Source organism: Photinus pyralis, unplaced genomic scaffold (assembly GCF_008802855.1).
Source record: "Photinus pyralis isolate 1611_PpyrPB1 unplaced genomic scaffold, Ppyr1.3 Ppyr1.4_LG5, whole genome shotgun sequence".
Classification (NCBI taxonomy): domain Eukaryota; kingdom Metazoa; phylum Arthropoda; class Insecta; order Coleoptera; family Lampyridae; genus Photinus; species Photinus pyralis.
The window spans coordinates 45,564,894-45,587,637 of record NW_022170596.1 but is presented as its reverse complement, the minus strand read 5'-3'; the positions used below and the strand labels follow the sequence as shown (position 1 = coordinate 45,587,637).

Genomic DNA, 22,744 nt, shown 5'->3' with positions numbered 1-22,744 from the left:
TGGAGGTGGAGGAAGAAGCCAAGGGGAGGAGGAAAAGGGGACAGAAAGTAACGCAGGGAGAGGACAACAATAAAAAGGGCCTAACACGAGGGAAAACCGGGAAGGGAACGAGACCAAAGGATAGGAACATCGGAAGCCAATGAACGCCCGGATAAGAAGCTATCACTAGAAAGCAGAGTTCCCTCTAAGGCAGAATACCAGTGGCGAAGCTGTGGCCGTACCCGTTCGGGTCGGATAACACCCAGTTAGCCGCCCCCCCACAACCCCCCCAATCCACAAAATCCACCACATTGTTTGGCATATGTCGCGGCCCAGCGCGATGGCAACAAAGTAGTGGAGAAACGTCCCTGATAGTGTCTACCAGGGACGCATCCTCACGACAGTTGACTAAATCCTGGGAGAGGCGGCGACATTTTTGCTCTAAAATAATTTGGGGAGCCAATAATCGCATGTTATGAATTTTACATTGCAATCCCTATGATGCGTTACGCAAGTCACCACCCTGTATAAAATTAAGTGATATCTACGGACTGGAACCGAAGTACCTATAATGCACATGGCGGATGAGTTAGATTTATTTGTTAGGATATTTAACAATAATCAACAAGTAAACTAGTCATATCAATTTATTGATAAGTTCTTAAGTAGGTAATAAAATGAAGGTCTATTAACATTTTTTAATCGCCCTACAACACCCAATAAGTGGTAAATACAGTTTTCTCTAAAGCGTCTTACTTAAGAACTTCATGATCATATTATAAGCAACATCATGTTGGTCCAATGGCACCATATGACCAGAATTGCGCACAATAACGTGTGTAAGTTTCTTTGCTCTCGTAATGTAACCAACAAGTACGTTATTCAATTTCCACATTTCCCTATCCCCATTTTTATAATCGGAAGATCCATCAAAATTCAATTGTCTTAAATAGTTTATAGTGCCGACCAACGGAACAGAAACATCACTTTGTCCATCGTATACAAGAACTCTAATTTTCCCCAATAGATATTCCACATCTTTGGGTATTGGGACTAATAAATCTGTTAGTGCACCCGCTATATCCCCGTTGTAAAGTAAAAATTCGTTAGTTCCGACATGCAAGGTTTTTTTAAAGTCCTCATTATCTACAAACATATCCATTTTTATCATCCCAAGTACATGATCACCAAGCTGGTCCTTAATACTGTATATGTGTTGATATCCCGACTCTTTAGTGAATTCGTCGTATATTTTCCCAGATTCTTCAAAGACAGTTGCACTATCGCCCGTTTCTAGCTTATCTTCAAGTACCTTTATCTTCGCTTTTGCGGCCTTAGAGATTAGACCGGTGTGAAACAGGTATTCTGAGTATTTGAATTGACGCTGAGGATCAACTAAAGCGTTACCAAATGCAATCCCGACCAAGTTGATCGTTTTATTGGAATCCGCCGCGTTAATCTCTAAAATCTTCTTACCGAGCCGGCTCGCATATTTTCCTGCATACGATTCGCCTACAATGTAAAACTCGTTGGTCTTCAGGGTCGGAAACAGTTGAAAGAACTGACGAACGGCGTCGTACAATTCTACAGTGACCGCGTCGATGTTATTGGGGTATCTATCTCCAAAGCTAAAGCCAACGCCTACCGGGTTGTCAATGTATAAGACCGAAGCAAACGACGTCCACGAGTTCGGCATTTTTTCGAGTTTTATTTCTGAGTTTACCTTCAGCGGGCCGCTTTCCAAAAATGGCCAAATTAGTGCAGTGAAACCGGGACCACCTTGTAAACAAAGTATTATAGGATCAGTTGTAACATTACGTTCCGATTTGAAAAACCAGAAGAACATGTGCGAGTTGTGCGTATCCGAAACTTTAAAGTAACCGGAATGGCTGCTGATATTCGGCAACGCGGCTAAGTTCACTTTTGACTTTGTTTGGGCTTCTTCATGCTTTCCACTATTCAGTAAAGGAGTTAACACCAACGGGTCTTCATCACACGAAACAATTGTTGAATACGCGATTATAAGTAGCACCGACAAAATTGGCGTCATTTCTCAAGTTGACTATAACTGATTTGTTTGCTTTAACCCTATTTATTGGTCTTGTCGATCTCTCAAAATAAAGATTAGTGGATAAGTACGGTATTTTTGTCTTAAACATTATCACAAAACTCTTATCAGGGCGCGTGTAGTCTATATCTTCCTCAGTTCTTTGTTATGCATACCGAATTCACAATATTCTTATTCGTGAATTGTGTTGCAGTTCAAGTTCCTTTTGTTCTATTTTGGCTTTCGTGGCACAGGCTTGGTCGTCTCAAGTTAGACGTTATCGGCAAATGGTTTCGAAAAGGCAATAATTAGACGTACTTCCCAGGTAGCAGTGGCACACGTAGATAACGTTTTTTAGGTAATAACGTAATAGTTACCGAACTATCACGTTATTATTTCGAACTACTATTACACATATATAAGACGTATTATAGTTGTGTAATTTAAATAGCACGTGTATTTGCTACCTTGTCAGTTTTTGTCAGATAGTAATTACATTTTTTAAATTATTTTTTTTGTTTTTTATCTCAAGTGTTTTGAATTCGTTTAAAGTGGTCGATATATGGATAAGTAATCTATGGAAAGTACATTCGGTCTATAGGTAGTAGAATAAACGAATTAAATACAGACATTTTCAAATGGAAACACTAATGGCCCATTTTGTGGTTTTTTTAAGTTATCTGCTAGTGGTCAGGTTTTTAGGTAACATGCCTCCTCCACAACTCCCTATCCATTGCCTCTCTCTGCATCCCAACATAGCCGGTTCCCTTCTTCAAACCCTTAATCCATTTCCTTTTTGTTCTTCGCTTCCCTTCACCTTTCGTCTCCACCGATCTCTCCAATACGTTTCTCAACATTCTATTTCCCCCCCACACGTGGCCCACCCAATGTGTCTTTCTCTTTCTAATATTGCTTAACAGTTGTCTTGCTTCTCCTGCTCTTCTTAATACTTTCTCATTTCTAACCTTATCACTCCATTTTACTTTTAACAACCTTTTCCAAATCCCCATCTCGAATGTTTCTAGTCTTCCTAATTCTCTTTTATGTAATGTCCATATCTCACACCCATGGAACAGAACACTCCAAACTAACCATTTCACCAGCCTTTTTCTCAATTCTGAATCCATCTTTTAACTGTTAAGCACGACCTCCATTTATATACGCTGGCTGGCCATTCTAATTCTTTTCATTATCTCCTTTTCACTTAACCAGTCGTCTGATTGGCCTAAGTATTTACTTGTTTTCACTTGTTCCAATTTCCATCCCCTTACCCTTACATTCACTTCCTCTGCTCTAACTTTAATTCCCTTCTCCTTGTGGTTAATTCTCAATCCATACGTGTCTTCCATATCTTCCAGTCGTTTCAAGATTTCATTCAATTCCTGCTTGTTTTGAGAAAATTTGATCCTATCATCAGCAAATCTGACACCTATTTTTACTTCATTATTCCATTCCCAGCACTGCGCATCATATCTTCCATATAGATATTAAATAAAGTTGTTGATAGACAACATCCCTACCTAACTCCTCCAAACCATTCACTCATGTTATCAACCACCTTCAGTGCCACGTCCTGCTTCGTGTACAAGTTGCTGATCAATCTTCTTTCTCTTCAAACCACACCGTTATCCCATAAAATCGCTGATAGTTTTTCGCCATTACTACTGCGATTGCATCCCTGGTTCCCAAACCCCTTCAGAATAAAAATTGATCTTCGCCCTCTGCCCTCCTCAACCTCTTATGACACTGATGGTTTTGTGTTCCTCGCATTGCTTTGTTTCCTTCTTTTTCTGAAGCGGTATTGTAACGTACTAAGGGGCCACACTCTACCTTCGTAAATCTCATTACACAAATAACAACAAAATATAGCCGGCTTAATTTCAGACATCAAAATATTCCCACGCTTACCTTCCTCTGATACTTCCAATTTTTCCTCTATATTTATTCGTTCAAGTTTCTCATTTGCTTTATCTAACTTTTCCATACATTGTTTCTATCTATTCAGTGCTTGGTTATTCTCCGTTAGCACCTTTCCGTCCTCGATTTCGATGCCAATAGCTATCTTGCTTTGAGTTGTTCCTTTATGCCATAGCACATTTCTTATCTTGTTGAACACGATGTCGTGCATTCCTATTCGATCGAGCTCTTCCATCTCCTTGCATTTATTTAGCCTCCGCCGTTTAGTTTCTCTTCTTAATTCATTATTCAATCGTCGGCATTTCTTTCTTCCCTCTGTCGTATTTTGCCGCTTATACTTCCTTCTTTCTACCATAGTTTCAATCATTTCATGTTATCCATGTTTTCTTTGCCCTTTTCCTCGCCTATACCCCACCTCCCTCTCAGTTCTCAGCCATTTTTATTATCGCATTCTTCATGCTCTTCCATTCGTCTTCTGTAGTTTCATATCGCTTCATTGCAACCTCCCTTTTCATTTCAATCCCCATTGCCCTTCCTCCATATTCTTTATCCATCTCCCTTAACCACATCCCATTCCTTAACCCTTTTTGCGACTCTGCCAACAAAAGAACATGGTCGCTATTAATATCTGTACCTGGCAATCCACACGCATTTTTCAATCCATTTTTGTATCTCTCTTTAATGAGGAAATCAATCTGCTTTCGATATTTGTCTCAGGAGGATTTCCAGGTGCAAAGTTTCTTTTAAAATTGTCGAACCAAGTGTTTGCTATACCCATCTTCCTTTTTTTGCTGAATTCTATTAGGCGTATACCCCCTACATTCCTTGTTTCCAATCCATAATCTCTAGCCACTCTGTCAATTCTTCCTTCTCCAATACTAATACCTCTTTCTTCTTTCTCCATTAGACATTCTATTTTCTCGCACATTTCCTCTATTTCACTATTTTCATAATCACTAGTTGCCATTTACAATTGTACAACAAAAAGACAATTAGACATCGATTCACACAATTTACAAAATATAGCAGTTCACAATCTGCCCGACAACAAATTTATCCTTTGAAGTGGGCAAATTAGAAAAATAAACTCTTGTAACTCGGAATCACATTCCCGATTTTAAAAAACGAATGCGATTTATTATCCGCATCGCCGTAATTCACAAAAACGTGACGTTAACGATAGCACGTCTGTAATCCAGAAACAATCGCATGGAGATCTAATCCAAAACGTACATACATACTTTATAGTCCCATGTATATATACATTAGAATATCATCAAGAGGAGATTTATTTTTAATGTACATAAAAGATACGTGATATTCCATAGATGTATATTATAGATTCGAAAGCCTGTGGTTTGTACTTTGTATGCCTAAACACGCATATTTATTGAAGTACTGAACACAAAATACTTATATCCATAAAGAATGTACATGCTAGACCTAAGAAGCACAAGGCATTCTTTGCAAATTTTGAATTTAAAAGCTACATATACATATATGAGATATCGAATACTATTTATGTGTGACCGTATAACACAATTTTAATAAAAGGTTCCTTGCTAATCCAAATCCTCAAGTCGTTCGAGAATGAATATTGTCAAATTATTAATGACTATCAAATTCTACTGGTTTAAAGCAAAATTATTATTGATGAAAAGTAGTAAATCACAATAACTTGGTGCAAATATAAAGATGAATAAAAATAATTGCTTGAGATATGCGAGGTTTATTGACTACAACATAAGGTGGCGCTTAAATCAGCACCGTGTTAGCATATTTTTGGCAAGCTTTGCTTTTTTAGTGGTTTCAAAATTGGAAATGTTTATGTTTTCGTATACGGGTACAAAATTACGGGTTTCGTTCGAGATCAAAAGACAACGGTGTCGCGTCAAGTGACAATTGTTCCGTACTCGGCCGTGATCGGTATCTTAAGGATACTGTCGGTAAGGAAATAGCTCTCTCGATTGTTTTGTTAATTCCAATTTAAAATTTCTCGCACATCCTTTGAAAGTATTTTTTTTTCTTTTTCCGCATCAACCGCTGGGGTTATTAGCGGTGTAGTATTATTGTATGAGTGTGGTGTGTATGTGAGGGTGTGTGTGTTGGTGTGAGGGTGTGTTGGTGGGGGTGTGATGGTGTGTCTGTATATGTGTGTATTTCCTTTTCTCTTCTATGTGTGTATAGGTACAATTTGGTGTTTTGGTTAGTTGGGTTTTTGTACTAGAGATTCATATTGTGATTTGGTTGTTGGTTATAAATTTCACGATTTCTTTGCAACTCTCGATGTCGGTCAGTGCTTTTAAGGAATTTGTGTTGGAGCTGTACAGCATGTTTCTCTGTGCTGTGTAATCTGGACATCTGAAGAGAAGGTGTTCGACTGTTAATCTTGTTTGACATGTGTCGCAGCTAGGAGGGTCTTCGCGGGTGATTAGGAAGCGATGTGTCATTCGTGTGTGTCCTAGCCGTAGTCTGTTGATTATGACCTGAGATCTTCGTTTTGTGGGTATAGGCAAAGTGGGTTGTGTTAGGGGTTTCACTTGTTTAAGATGAGTGTCTGTCGGATTCCATTTCTCCTGCCATTGGTTGTTGATGATTTTCCGAAACTGGTTCTTTAGGTCGTTTGGCAGGAACAAATCTGTGATTGGTGTGTTTTGTGTTGTAGCTTCTTTAGCTGTTCTATCTGCATCCTCATTCCCAGGGATTCCGATATGTGATGGTGTGTATAGGAAAATTATTGAATTGGACAAGTTATCGATTTTTCTTCGAATTTCTTGGACGAGTGGGTTTTTGGGGTATATTTGTCTTAGGATTAAGATAGAGCTGAGGGAGTCTGTGCATATCACATAGTTTTCTTGTTGATGTAATGCTATGTAGTTAATGGCTTGTAAAATTGCGTAGATTTCTGCTGTGAACGTGCTGCACAATGCAGGCAGGCGGAACTTCCGTTTGCTTTTTGGGGTGATAATTGCTGCTCCTATTCTGTTGTCTGACTTAGATGCGTCGGTGTAGATGATGGAATAATTTTGGTACGATTTAATGATGCAGTTAAATTCGGCTAGTATCAGTGCTGGTGGTGTTTCTGTTTTTGGATGTTTGGTCAGGTTTAAGTTGGTATTTATCGCTTGTTGAGTCCACGGTGGGGTAGTAGTGTTAAACCATGGGAGAACTTTTTTTGGAATGGAGAAGTTGGTTTCTTTTTCCAAGCGATTTATCCTTTCGTATAAGGGGGGTGAGAGGTTTTGGTTTTTCGAGAATTCGTTTTTAAATTTTTTGGAAAAAGTGGAGGAGAGGCTGTTGGGGTTTCTTGTTCTGTGAGCTGCTGTGTTAATGGCGAAGTTAAATGTGAGAAACTTTCTACGAAAAACTAATGGAGGTTCGTTGGCGAGGCATAGCATGCTGGTAGTTGGGCTAGTGCAAAAGGCTCCTAGTGCAATTCTTATCGCGGAGTGTTGAATTGTGTCGATGATTTTGATATGAGATTTCCTTGCTGTCGCGTAGGATATACTTCCGTAGTCTAATTTTGATCGAATTAGGTGTTGGTAGATTTGTAGGAGGGTTTTTGTGTCGGCACCCCAGTGGTGGCTTGAGAGTACTTTTAACAAGTTTATCGCTCCATAACAAGATTTTTTGAGATATTCTATATGAGGTTTCCAGTTTAATTTTTGGTCGAAAATAATGCCTAAAAATCTAATGGTTTTTTCAAATTTTAGAGTTTTCCCGTATAATTTTAGGAGTGGAGATGATTTTGGTGTTTTTTTGGTGAAGGAAATGCATTTCGTTTTTTCGGTTGAGAATCTAAAACCCGATGTTTTTGACCAATTTTCTAAGCGGGACAAAGTATTTTGTAGGATTTTTTGTATAGAGTGGATGTTTTTGCCTTTCACATATATTACGAGATCGTCGGCGTATAAGTTGGCCTTCACAGGTGTTGAGATGTTTTCCACACAGTTGTTTATGGCGATGAGGAATAGTGAGGTGCTGATGACCGATCCTTGTGCGATGCCGTTTTCTAGAGTTCTCTGGGTGGATAATTTTCCGTTTAATCTGATTTTGAATGTCCTGTCGTTGAGGAAGTTTTTGACAAAGTTGTATATATTTCCGCTTAGTCCGTTGGATTTCAAAAAGTTGAGGATTGGATAGCTCCACGTCATTTCGTACGCTTTTTCTAGGTCGAAAAAGATTGCAATAACGCATTGTTTGTTTGCAAAAGCTTCGTTTATCTCTGATTCAAGCTGAATTATGTTGTCTTGTGTGGATCGATGTTTTCGGAAGCCATTTTGAGAAGGGTTGAGAAGATTGTTGTTTTCCAAGAACCAGACTAGTCTGTTGTTCACGATTTTCTCTAACAATTTGCTTGTGGTGCATGTGAGGGAAATGGGGCGATAAGAGGAAGGTTCTTCTTTTTGTTTGTTTGGTTTCGGAATTGGGATTATCAAAGATTCGGACCAGGAGGAGGGAAATTGATTACAAGTCCATATCTTATTGTAAATTTCCAGTAACACTTGGAGTGATTTTGTGGAGAGATTTTTCAGGAAGTCGTAAGGAATGTCATCAGGACCAGGGCTGGAATTTTTTACTTGTGTTAGCGCGTCTTGTAGCTCGGTTATGGTTAATGGAATATTGAGAGGATGTTGAGAATTATCAGTTTGTGGGGAGTTTTCTGGTTTTCTTTCTGTCATTTGTTTGAGTAGTAAGAATTCTTGATCGTAATTTGAGTTGCTGGAGTTTTTGTGGTAGTGGTCTGCCATGCATTCTAGAATTTCATCCTCAGAGAGTATTATTTGATTGTTATTCTTAAGCAGTTTGATTGTCAAAGCTGGTGATAACGCTTTGATTTTCTTGACTTTCCTCCAGACTTCGGATATTGGAGTGGAGGGTTTCACAGAAGAAACATAATTTATCCAGGATTCTTTCTTGCTTTGCTTGATTTTGTACCGTGTTATGGCTCGCAGCTTCTTGAAGTTTAATAGGTTATCTAGGGTGTTATGACGTTTGAGGCGGTTAAAAGCGTGTTTACTTCTCTAAAGAGCTTTGAGCACTCTGAGTTCCACCAAGGAAGTGGTTTATGATGAGGTGGATTTTCGGATTTGCCGATTACGTCTTTTTGCTGTTTGATAATCAGATTTGTAAATTTTGTACTATGAGATCAATATGATTGTTCATTTGTATATCACAGAGTTTTTGTTCGATGCGTTCAGAGAATTCTGACCATTACTAACATCTTATGACTCTTATTAGTCAGAAGGTTTACGTTTGCAACACGAGCGAGCTTGCAAGCGAGTGAAGTAAGTGTTCTATGTGAATAAAGCTTGTTTGTGTTTTACATATGGCGTTATCATTTTGAATGTTTCCGATGGTTACATATGGATTGTGAAACCTGTGAAGATATCCATTCTCCAGTACCAGATCAATCGCCGATTGATGGTATACTATCAAAAGTCGTTCTGTAACCCTTCGAATGATTATCTTGTCTTACTAGTTACTACTTGTCATTCAATATACCGACCTTGTGGTACTTGCGTCTTTACCATTACCTCAACTACCTGAAGTGGTATTGAACGGTGCTTAGTAAATAATATCGCTTCTGTTTGGGAAGACATGATCCACGCAGTACCTATATCATCTGCATTATGTTTACTTCGGTACACCCACTTCCAAATTAGAACTTCTTCGAGTACAGTTGAGCTTAAAATAAATATTTGTTCAGACGAAGACACTCCATTGTTAAGGTATGAACAAAATCGGTAGGGTGTATTTTCTTCCGTCGTGAGTGGCACACATTGTTTTCACTTCCACCCGAAGAATTTACAAGGGACTCACCAAAACCCGTGAGTCCTGTGACAAACAAGTTTGGGCAATTTCTGAAGTATTGTCAGTTGATGTTGAGCCTATTAACGAATTTGAGTCAGTTGACCAGGGGCGGACTGGGTACTTACGGGCCAGGTGGAATTGCATAGGTTACGGGCCATTAAAGTATTAGTGTAATGAAGAGGGGGGGGGGGGGAGCTCTGCGGTGCACCACAAAAACATTTCAAAATCAATTAGAATAGGTATATTTTTTTTTTAATTGCAGCTGATAATTAAAAGTAACAAAATATACAAACGAGGCGAGTCGCCTATAATTGTGTTTCAGCACTTGCAAAATACGAGAAAAAATGATACATTCATTGTAAAACACTTAAATAAAAACAAAATTTTTTAATGAACAACCTAACATCAACCCCAATGACAGAAACGTGTTAGTAATTTATTAATAGCGCAAGAAACTAAATACAGCACATATTATAAATTTCCAACGGGCCAGTATGACCTACAGGCCAGGTGGCAATCGCCACCCGCCCCCCCCCCCGGGCCAGTCCGCCCCTGCAGTTGACTATGTAACTTGAAGATTTTCTTTGTTAGTGTGCAACGTCTCTCGTGTATCAATTTACCACATGGAAATCCATTGCAGTTCAAAAGTAATGACATGTTACAAGAATGGAATCCATAGATTGGTTGTCCATTTTCAAGAAGAGAAATTCAATGGTATCAATCAGAGTTATTTACTATCTTACTGTTTGCCTGTGAAAACGGAAATAAGGGGGATATTTTAAATTATTATAACTTTTTAACAAAAAATAAATGAAATCTAATTGCTTAAGAAAAGGGATTTAGTATGCCCAAAACCAGTTGCGGCAATTGCTCAATATGACCTCCATTTTGCTGTTGTATGATTACCAACCTTTCCTCCAAATTGTACACAGCATTCCGTAACATTTCTGGTGGAATCGCCCCGTAATATTGTCTTTTAATTCTTGTAGCGTTGTTGGTCGTCTTCTAAACAGTAAACTTTTTTAATAACCCCACAACCAGTAATCCGCTGGGTTAAGATCAGGCGATCTTGGTGGCCATGAATTTGCGAAATGTCTGCTTAACACACGATCTTGAAATATGTTGGTCAACAATTTTTGACTGGTCGGAAAATGTGCGGGGCACCCCTGCATAAAAATGATGTTTTCAATTCCGTAATGCTCGTTTTGCAGATGTGGAATAACATAATCTCTTAACATTTGCAAGTATCTTTCGCCGTTTACAGTTACAGATACTGCTATTCCATTCTGCATTTCCTCGTAAAAATACGAACCAACGATAAAATCAGCTGTGAAACCGCACCAAACGGTGACTTTCTTGTCATGATGACCTTCTTGAACGATTTCTTGCGGATTTTCTGCAGACCAGATTCTACAGTTTTGAATATTGACTCCACCATTCAGAGTAAAATGTGCCTCATCTGTCCTTTTATGGACAGATGAGTATTTTTACTGGATAAGCATTCAGGAGGGTCAATTTCCATCTGAGCCATTACTCGCAAAGAAAAATCGTACCTGGTAGCCAAATCTGTTTCCTTTAATTCAAACAGCATTTTCAGTTTATATGGATACATTTTTAGAATTTTCCGTAAAATTTTCCAAACCGTGGTATACGGCATTTGCAATCGCTTGGATATCGCATTTGCACTGCTGATTGCTAATGGATTACCTCTGGCTATGTCCTGTGTTTCATGAAGAACCTCTGCAACTTGGACATTACTAATTCTTGGTCTTCCTGATCTTGGTAGGTCAATTACAGATCCTGTTCTTTCAAATTTTTGTATCAAATTGCGGTCGTTTGACAAGGCCCCGCTCTCAAACCCATTCTCGTGCGGAATCTTCGTAATCCAGCGAAAATGCTGCATTCATAATTATAACACTGAACTAAACCAATTCTTATTTGTAAATCCATGCTATTACAGTCTGAGTCGTTTGAACTCTACATTTACTTGAATCAAAAATTAAAATAACAACGATTTTGTTGCCTATAGATAGATGCAATAAAATCCCATTCCTTAAGCAACTAGATTTCGTTAATTTTTAGATATTAAATTATTAACTTGCGGCCGATTGCAGGAACGCGAATTATAATCAAAATCCTAGATTATTTGCCAAATCTGAGTTTAATCGGGAATTTTGACATTTGATTGGCTGCCTACTGCAATATAAAGCCAATCAAATGTCTTAATACCGGATTAAACAATAATCCTGGATTTTTTTTTGTGCAACTGGCCGTTAGTTTGTTAAAAAGTTATAATAATTTAAAATATATCCCTTATTTTATGATAACCCTTAGATCAAATCAATTATAATATCAATAATATCAAATGAGCCTTCTTTTAAAGAAGCCTAAAGACTTCTTATTGTAGGTATACCTAATTAGTATTTATCATTATCGTAATCACTTGGAGGCTTCCTTTTCATTTTCGTTCTCCTTTGCTCCATCCAATCATCCTCAAATGTTTAATTATAGACTTGTTACCGAACCAAAGTTCTCTACCAGTTCTCTATCCTTATGCTGCCGTATTTATCATCTCTGTTCATAACCTTTGAGGGATCTTTTCATGTGCACGCACCATTACTCTTACCTAAATAGATTCTGCAATTGTACTATTATCTCGTTCACAGCACCCATTTTGTTCCAAAGTGTATGACATTATATAAATCTTCGCTTTGAGTGGAATTCCACTCGTCTCTAAAATACCACGTATGACAAATTCTCCTCCAACATTATCGCTAAGAATGTTTTAGCAGTATGCCTAGCAACCTTTGGATCTGACAGAATCTGTTTCTCACAAAAATATTCGCTTTTTCTCGGCAAAAATAAATATAACGAAAACATGTAGGTATAGTAATCCATACGAGCAAAAAATAAATACTCGTAGAGTAATCCTTAAACGACAACACATAAACAACGAAACTGAGAAATAGAGTTTAGGAAAGATCTGAATTTATTTCGTCAAGCGTGTTAGCTTTTTGACGAACTCCGAATTTAAACCTGAGCTTTTACTGTAAATATAACTCTCACAACGTTCTTTACCCGATGTCTTTATATCAAATTCTCGCTCCATTTGTACATGTCTCTCATTCTCGTGTCATTTTGCATATTTATGAGAGTGTTTTCTTGGCATAGGTATAGAATAATTTTTGTTTTTTCAAAGCTATTTATATTATAATTACATAGAAACTAGGTACTTTTCAACTTTTTTACTTTTCTACGCTTACGCCTCACAACGCAAACTATAACCTCCAGACAACCCTGCATAATGATTTCGAATGGCACGTCCCACTCGCAATAAATTTTTATATTACATGCAAGAGCACGTTTGGAAAAAATAACCACAAATGGGATACACCGTGACAGAGAAGCTGAATTGATTTATTAGGAAATTTATAACCAATAAGTCAACAGATCATGTCAGTTATTTGTTGGTGCTCCTGTATCTTGAATCTTAATTAAAGAGGTATTTTATATATAATAAAATAAATGTTCCGTATACAGACAAGTAAATCTGAAAAACGTGGTTTTCATTAAAATGTCTTACTTCAGAATGTCATGGCCATACGGTACCTACACTGTACACATCGTGAGCATGTGTAAGTTTCTTTACTATCGTAACCATCAACCAGTAGCACCCAATATTAGCATTCGAACATACAACAATACTCATTTATTGAAAGCGAAGAGTGGCGTATCGGTTTTAACGCACACGTCTTTAGCAAGATAAGGTGTCATATAGTTCGCGAAATAATAAATTGAAATAGAAATATAAAATTAACTGTAGTTCTGTAACATTTCTGCCCCCCCCCCCCCCCCCCCCCGAAAAGGTTTTTATTACATATAAGTATAATTATAATTCATGGAAAATCGGCAAAAATACTCAACCTAAAAAGTCGTGGTGTCTAAAAGGTTGAGAACCACTGGGCTACTTTACTAAAATACATGCACTGTCTTAGACTACCATGATAATAATTTTTATTACTTTTTTGTTGATATAGAGGGTCCTAAAGTTAGAAACTATTTTCACCTTTAGATATTGTTATGCGAAAATATAAGATTTTTACCGAGTATAATGGTCATTCAGCTGTGCAAACCGGGGCTGAAGTATACCACGTCCATTTAAAAGTATGACAATGTGAATAATCCACACCATTATCACATGATAGTTTGGGCGTCGATTTCTTAAAAAGGCGCAAAAACGCGCAGGTTTTTTTTTAAATACTAAAAGAGCATAGTGTTAGCTTCCTTAAAACATATTTCAATCAACCGGATCGAGATCGGAACATATACTTAATGTCTCCACTTTAGTGCCACCAATTCCCTTTTTAAGAAACAATAGGCAACTTTGATTGATGACATAAAAAAAATAACGGAATTTTGATCAATGTAACTTCAGAAATAATGACGACTTACCTGGCACATTATCGCCCATAGCACACAACATAAAAAAACTTGTCATAAAATTAGTAATAAAAAATTGAAATTCTTTTTACGCGTGCCCTTGGAATTTTGCAAAAATGCTCATTCAAAGGCCAACTTTGGAATGGCACTGGCAAAAAACCGGTCGCACCCTTAGCGACAAAACTATATATTATAGTTCGTGGACACCTTGGCTTTGCATCGGAACTAAATTTGCGTGAACTTTTTAACTTTTGGCCAGCTAATTAATTCAACGACTGTGCGTCGTCTCATTATATCTCCACGCGCATCTGGCGAAATGTGTTCTTGAATAAAAGCTACCCTATGAGCTACAAAAGCCTTCCAGCGATGAGGCGAGGCCTCTATCCAATGAAGAACAATTTGAGAATCACACCACGCATAAATCTGAGGACAGCCAAACTTACCTGAAGACAGGGGTTTGAGGTATACTAACATTTTAGTCAAAAGCACTGCGCCACTTAATTCCAACCTCGGAATGGTAAGTTTTTTAATTGGAGCAACCTTTGACTTAGCGCTGACCTCGGCGCTGACCAATACGGTCCGAACGTTTAACTGTTGGTCGATAGATCTCAAATAAACGACACAACTGTAACCCCTTACACTGCGGCGTCACAGAAGACGTGCAATTGATGATCAGACTATGATGAAGTTAAGGACGAAAATAGGCGAGGGATTTGAAAGCTGGAGAGCGACGACAACTCCCGTTGATGATACCTTAACCGTACGTTCATCGGGGGTAGCGTCCCAACTCAATCCCGACATCTATAAGGTTTGAATTAAATATTTACAAAAAAAAGGCGCTATAAAGCCTAACGGGTCATAAATGGGGCAAGCTACTGCTAAAAGGATGCGATTGGTGCAAGCACGGCCTTTCACGGGATTGACCTGAAAGAAAAACCAATCACGCAGCGGTTTCCCACTGAAGTCCTAACACTTTAATGGTGTCGTTAGGTGGATTAGATCCAAAATCTAGGGGTTGGCTCGAGGATTCTGTTGAGGAACAGGAGGCCAACAGCGCCTGGTCATTGCTTTACCACTTGTACAAATTAAATCCGCCTCGTTGCAATAAGGAGGTTAATTCGTCTATCGACCATATCTTCCTTCTTCCCACTACGATCCCTTCACCGTGGGCCTATCACTCTTTTCTTTTTTCTCTTCCTTCCCTTGCCCTTCAGTTATTTGTTTCCACGTTATTGCTTTTTTAAATAAAATCTTTATATTATTCCACTCCTCTGTATTGCCTCCTATTTCTTCTCCTTGTACGTCTAGTTTCCCTCTATACAGCGTCACCGTGTTGTTTGTCCATAACTGTATCTCTCTTGGTCTTTGCGTGTTTTCATTTCTTATCTTCTTATCTTTCCTTTTAGATTCAATAGGGAATATGCATGTAATTTTTTTAATTCTTTAATCGCTTTTTTACATCGTTCTAACATAGTAAAATGTGTAAACACTGTTAGAACAATTCAATTTCACTTGTAAAATAATATTTAAGTAAATGACTTTATTCGATGTGTTTGAACGCCGCCACATTTTCAGCGGGTCTTGGATGACGTCACAAGTCACGACCAGTATTATTTTGTTTACTTTCCATAAGGTTTGAATTAAACATTTACAAAAAAAGTCGCTATAAAGCCTAACGGGCCATAAATGCGGGCAAGCTACTGCTAAAAGGATGCGATTGGTGCAAGCACGGCCATTCACGGGATTGACCAGAAAGAAAAACCAATCGCGCAGCGGATCCCACTGAAGTCCTAACACTTTAATGGTGTCGTTAGGTGGATTAGATCCAAAATCTAGGGGTTGGCTCGAGGATTCTGTTGAGGAACAGGACGCCAACAGCGCCTGGTCATTGCTTTACCACTTGTACAAATTAAATCCGCCTCGTTGCAATAAGGATGTTAATTCATCTATTGTAACAACATTCCAAAATAGCATCGTCCATAACAAGTTGGCGTAACACGCGTAAGGCTAAGTACGGAGCACTACTAACACCATACGTGACGCGTATTAGACGATAATCTTTTACAGGGGAGTTGGTAGAGAACCTCCAAACAATTCTTTGATAGTCACAGTGGACAGGATCCATTAGTATCATCCTGTACATTTGCCGAATATCGGTGCAGATGGCCCACGGAAACATGCGAAAATTTATCAGCAGTTTTACAATATCTTGCTGCAATTTGGGTCCTACATATAACCACAGACAACATATAATATGTTGTCTGTGATATAACGTATCATTTAGCGATTTATGGTTAGGAAAATGAGCGGACGCATTAAAAACTACCCTAAGCTTGGTGGACCACTTTTGGGGCCGCGTTTCAAATAATCCCGCATGAAGATGGAATATGCATCATACAACCTCGGGTCTTTCAGTAGGCGCCGTTCTAATGATAGAAATCTGGACATCGCGAGCTCTCGAAGACCCGGAAAGGTGGGAGGTAGCTCTTCTTTAAAGGGCAGCGAGACGACATATCGGCCGTCTGTCGTACGTCTATGAGTGTCAACAAAGATTGCTTACAAATTTCATCATCAGATGCGATTGAAATATTCTCGGGTACCTTTTCTATTTGCCAAAAATTTGATAATATTTCATTAAGTGCAGTATAATGCATAGATTGACATAACGCGGTGGAAGAAATAGGGGTGGAACCAGAACGTAAAACTCGTCCAAAAACAGCATACCCAAAAATTGTATTAGTAGCATCAGACCCACCTATATTTCCCGAGATATATGTATGTACGAGTACCTATATGTCCAGAAAGCAGAACTTTCGGAAATACATCTGCTCCGAGCAATACATCGACGCATCCTGATTTATAGAATACTGGATCGGCCAAATTTAGATTGTCATAGATGATGCCATTCCCCGGCGGAGGTTGTCAAATCGGGTAACGGCTCACAAATGCTATTGACAAAAAAATATTTTAGGGTTCGCTCTCTGAAGGGGAGTGCATGTTAAAGCCATACAAGCAGTAGTTAAAGTGGTGGCCTTAGAATCTAAACTTTTAATCTCCATAGAGAGAGGGGCGTTCGGAAGGCCTAAAGTCCTGGCGGCTCGCTTGGTAATAAATGAGGTCATACTCCCCGAGTCCAGCATACAGCGATAAGAACGAAGATTACCCTTGCAATCCATGATATCAATAATTGCGGTCGCTAGAAGTACGTGGTTTGGTGGAGAAAAACCTGGTTGAGACTCCATTGGCGCATTACCAAATTCGGTTAAATTGAACATGGTCATAGACGACGGTTGACTCGACTGTGTCACTGGGAGCTGTGCAGGATTGCGATTGGAGGATTGTCGGTCAAAATGGAGTAGACTCTGAGGCGTTTTTGAATAGCAATAGCGGCAACATTGGGTGCTACGACATGACCTCAAATCATGTGCACTACTGAGGCAATTAAAACATAAGTGGCGAGACTTACAACAAGCATGTTTTTCAAACGGCGAAAGAACTGACATGTGTAGGTATAAAGAGTGACCTTGATTACACAGGACACAGGCCGAATTATAGGCGATTTCGTATTGGTAACGAGAAAGCAGGTGCGTTGAGATATATTCTTGAGCTTAGGCATGGAAACGTTTTGAAAATTAGGGTTTTTTTCTTCGCCCTCCAAATTATCATACGCTAAGCAGTATTCTGAGAGGAATTTAACTAACAAGTCATACGTAGGCACGACAGGGGAACGATGTTTTAATTCAAAGCGCAATTTTCTTTCCTGGTCTAATCACTTTAGAAGCATCATCGTTAATAAGAAGTCCCATTGTTTATTGGGATATTCTAAAACTTCAAGGGCGCTTTATCTGCACAAGGGTTGTGCACAATTTATACTTGTTTTTTAATGTTCGCTGCCCCTCTGCAATTTAAATGCTTTTTTCTTCTGAGCATGTAGACGCCAGCACCTGTCTAGATACATATTGTTTCAAAAAATCCGCAATGACTGGCCTATTAGCCGAACATCTAAAAACCGAAATAATTTCCGAACGGTATGTTTTGCTAGCAACAAAAACGTGGCACTAACCAATCCACCTAGTCTCGAAATGTTTGCGTCCCAGAACTGAAGTTTTGTTCAACGTCTGCATAATTTCATGCTTATCTGCTTTTCAGTTGCCACAAAATTAAAGAAGTTCCATTTAACAGACCTACAAACTTGTGTTTTTGCGTATACACTCATTGCACTTATGCACTTGTTCAGATGCTCTCTTCTGGCACATTTAAAACGACTCTGCAGGTTTTTCTCTGGAACTACTGATCGGATTTAAAAAATAAAAACAGTGCTGAAAACAGAAAGAACATGCGTTTCGAACTATCTAAAGTTTACCACCCCTTGCCATTTAAAATTGTTGGGGTGCAATTTATCCCCTTCTGAGGGTTGAAGTAAATAATATTATATAATTTAGATGTCCCCCTCAAAACTAAAATTGACCCTTCGAAACTTTTCTGGTAATACTGTCTTCAAGTGACCAAAATGCGCTTTGACTGCTTTCAGTGGGCCACCCTGTATGTGTTGATAGCCCGACTCTACAGCAAATTCGTAGTATATTGTTCCAAAATTTCACCGAGAGTTGCGCTATCGCTTGTCTCGCCTTTATCTTCAAGTACCTACCACTACCATCTAAATACACGTCATCGTATCATATCCCTTTGTTTGATGTTTGATGATAGGGAAAGGACCATTATATGGCGGTTGAAGTGGCTTCCTTACTTCATCTCGTCTAACAAAGACATGAGAACATATGTCCAGTTCTGGAATAACAAACATATTTGGTTGAGAGTGGTTGCTGTCTGGTATGGGTTTAATTTGCTGTAATTTCTGTTTTAATATTGGTAATCGAATGGGTGCACCGTATATGATTTCTGCTGGTGATACTCCTACATCTTCGCGAAATGCACAGAGCAGACCTAACAAAACTCTTGGTAAAGGCATGATAGCTCTGTTCTCAAAATTCTGTGCTCTCTCTTTGTTTTACCATTTGTCATGGGGTGGTAATGCATTAGTGAGCATCCCATAAATGTTGCTAGTGATTTAAAAAGTTGACATTCAAATTGGCGCCTAGATCTGTGACGATGCTTAATGGTGTTCCAAATCTACATATCCATTTAGAATTTAGAGTTGATGCTACGGTTTCTGCCGTCGCGTTGTATCTGTTATTAATTAATTTATTTATTTATATATTTATTTATTTATTTATTTATTTATTTCTTTGTTTGTTTAACCAGAGACCATACAGAAAGAATATTCAAATTACATGGCACTGGGGCTCTGGTCATACATTAGGGCTTATGACTTAATGTGATTAACTATGGGGAAGGCTTCGGCCCAACAAGAAAATCAGTCAATACAGGTAAGACAGTGAATCCATTTGACGATGGTATGGTCCAGTAAGATTTATATTGATTGCCTGATCGGGTGGTTGAACTTTTTGTAATGGGGTTGTTGTGTGTTTGTTAATTTTTGATTTCTGGCAATTAATGCACGCTTTTGTCCAATCTCGTATGTCCTTAAGCATTGAGGGCCAGGCGAAACGGGAAGAAATATTTGTGTCGCTTTAATCCCAGGGTGTGACTAGTTCTAGTATTTTTCGAAAATGAGTCTGCGAAATTTTGGTGGTCGTCGCGCTCAGTTGACTGATGTCGCAGTATATTTGTATGTCAGATTCATGAAAAGTATATTTCTTAAGTTTTAGAAAAGTACTGTTGGGATTTTGTAACATATTTTCTTACTCTGGGTGGCTATTCTGATGAATGTTACCCTTACCACTATAATGTGGAGGATATTAGTGTATAGTCTATGTAGATGTCGGATTTGTTTCGGTGAAGCCTTGTTAGATTTTCGAGAAAACGCAAACATTAATGGTTTATGGTCAGAAGTTTTTTTCTTCTAGTAAATATCTGAAGTATTTAACTGCTGTATAGTATATGGCAAGAAGCTCCCTATCGTAAGTGCTCTATTTTGTTTATGTTGGGGTGAACTTCTTTGACAAAAAACTCAATGGTTTCCATGTATCGTTTTCAACTGCACCCACTGCAAAATCGGATGCGGAAGTGATTGAGAGGATGGATGTACTAGTAGTGCTGCATTGGCCAAGTCTCTCTTGTAATGTTGAAAGCTTTTAATGCATCATGTGACCACTGCAATGGTGTACGATCCTTTCTCTTATAACCTTTATGTACTGTACTTACGGAGTATTGCTGGATGGGAAACGGCGTTCTTTTTAAATCTGCTGCAGTTTCCGGCAAGAGGTCTGCGGTAACCTTCACCTTTTCAGGCAGTGGTTCCGATCCTTTTGCTGAAACTCGATATCCTAGGAATGCTAAGCTAGCAGCTCCAAACATGCATTTATCTGGATTGATAGTTAACCCATAACTCTGTAAGCGCTCAAAGATTTATTTTAAGTGGTGCTCATGTTCTGTTTCGTAGGTTGAAGCAAAGAGTACCTAGCCATAGTTTTTTAATAGAATTCGTTGTAATGTAACCTGGAGAGTCTTCCACCAAATCGCTGACAAGGTCCGGAAGTTGATCTCCCTCAAACCATTTAAAAACGAAATAACCTTCTTCCTGTATCCAACCATGTTCCAGTGGGGTCAATGTGGTAGGTTCTTGTTTGAAAGCATTTTTTCCAGCTCTATTCCACCTTCCAAAGTCGCGCTATACCAGCAGTTCTTAAGAGCTCATTATATTTCGAGCTTATGGAAAAATGCTAAGCTAGTCCCCCACTCATGAACAGTAAGTATAAGTCTTTGAACAAAATTGAGGGTTTACTGAAATATGTTCGGTCTGCTTTTCACTGGCTCTTAGACTATTTGGTTCTCAAGTTGTCGACAATGAAAAAGGTTTCCGGGTTTTTTTCGGGAAATTTCGGGAAGTGAAAGAAATCTTTTCTTAGTGCTCCCCTTCAATCCCGAAGAAACCCACATGAAATTTCAGCTTTCTACGCCCAGTAGTTTCTGCTTTGCGGACCTTGAGAATAATATTCAGTGGTTTCAGTCCCATAATTATGATCATTTCCCTGTTTTTAATTTTGCTATGTCTATCAGCACAGGAGTCATCGGAGATGACCCTATCAACTGCCACGGGGCCTTTGAAATTGGAAATTCTTCAATGATCGCTCTGATTAAACATGATTAAACATAAATTGTGCACCACTCTTGTGCAGATAAATCTCATTTTTTAAACCGAAATAGCTTAGTAAATGATCGTGTCATAAGGTAATAACATGATATCGATGGTTACTTCCCTGGTAGATGAGGAGGCTCTATACACATTAACATTTAAAGGCCACCTGGCATACATCCAAAGTCCTCTGACACTCCATTCTGCGGATATTTGCACTGAAAGCTTTGACATCACCAATAGATATATCTCGCCCTGAAGATCCACTTGCCATTTATGAGTACCCTCTTCCGGCACTTCGTTCTCAAGGTATTTTCTACGACTCCACCAATAGATCTGTCTCGTCCGGTCAATTCATTTCGCCTTTGACAAACCGACAAACCGTTTTCGAGATATTCGCTCTTAAGGTTTTGATATCACTAATAGATATATTTCTTGTAGACGTCCCAATCGCCTTCTTCCGACAATCTGTTCTGGATATATAAGGGATCCAATCACGATAGGGGGTCGAGGAGGAGGACTATGGTTGGTAGAAATCAATTGCTTTCATTAGAGTACCATGAAAGATGAAACCAGTTCTACTCCTCCCCTCCCAAACTCCCTCTTTTGATAAGGGGTCAGAAAAAACGGCGGTAGTTGGTAGAAAACGGTTCCTTTCGTTGACACCTTTAATTAAAATAACATTAATGATAACATTAATTTCTAACCCCCCCCCCCCCTGTCACTCACTGATCTAAAAAGAAAGTCGCGCGGGAAGGTTATAGTTTGTGCATACCAATTTTTATTTCGATGAGACCTTTCATTAGAATACCATGAATGATTGAACGTATGTTTACCCCCCCCCCCCTTTTCTAAAAGGAAATAATGTTTGGAGGGGTCCTTTAAGACAGCGAAATTTGGTGACCGTCTGGCACACCTTCAAGGTACGTATAGGCTACCTATTACAAAAAATTCCAAGATTCTAGGAGTATTCCGACATCCACACACACTGCGGATCTGGTTTCCTTGGAGGTAGAAATAGGGTCAAAACCAAACTTTGAAGCCTGCCATTCCCAAAGGAGTGCATTCATCTGATCTCCTACCTGCATTTGTATTTGTAGGTCAGTTCCCAAGCAACGTATGCGGGCTGCCTCGAATGTTGGTGGTAGAGATCTCAAGTTTAAATTGGATATTACGAGGGCTTTAGAAAACAGGCCAAATCTCTAAAGTATCTCCTGAGCCATGGTCACTACCATTAACACGGTAAAGATGACCAGATGTAGTGTGTCTTCTGCTTCGGCTGCGGCGGTCAGCCGATGACTCCTGTACTGATAGACACAACAAAATAACAAAATTAGTGACGGGGAAAGAATCATTGGATTGAATTCACTCAATAATCTGCAAAGCCGACA

The 22,744-nt window shown here is 38.9% G+C and overlaps 2 protein-coding genes across 7 annotated transcripts in view; one reads left to right on the top strand and one right to left on the bottom strand.

Moving 5' to 3' along the window:
* LOC116171451 (trissin receptor-like) overlaps window positions 1–22,744 on the top strand; it is a 71,847-nt gene that overhangs the window by 11,766 nt on the left and 37,337 nt on the right. For 4 of the 6 annotated variants that reach the window (XM_031488309.1, XM_031488307.1, XM_031488308.1 and 1 more), the window contains exon 1: window positions 19,515–19,584. The exons of the other annotated variants lie outside the window; for them this stretch is intronic. In XM_031488309.1, the coding sequence (XP_031344169.1) occupies window positions 19,543–19,584 (42 nt within the window). In that variant the 5' untranslated portion in view covers window positions 19,515–19,542. Of the gene's footprint in view, window positions 1–19,514; window positions 19,585–22,744 lie in introns of those variants that run through there. 6 annotated transcript variants of the gene reach the window in all.
* On the bottom strand, window positions 622–2,459 carry LOC116171450 (venom serine carboxypeptidase-like). The gene has a single exon (XM_031488305.1). The coding sequence runs from the start codon at window positions 2,027–2,029 to the stop codon at window positions 722–724; it is 1,308 nt and encodes a 435-aa protein (XP_031344165.1). The 5' UTR covers window positions 2,030–2,459; the 3' UTR covers window positions 622–721.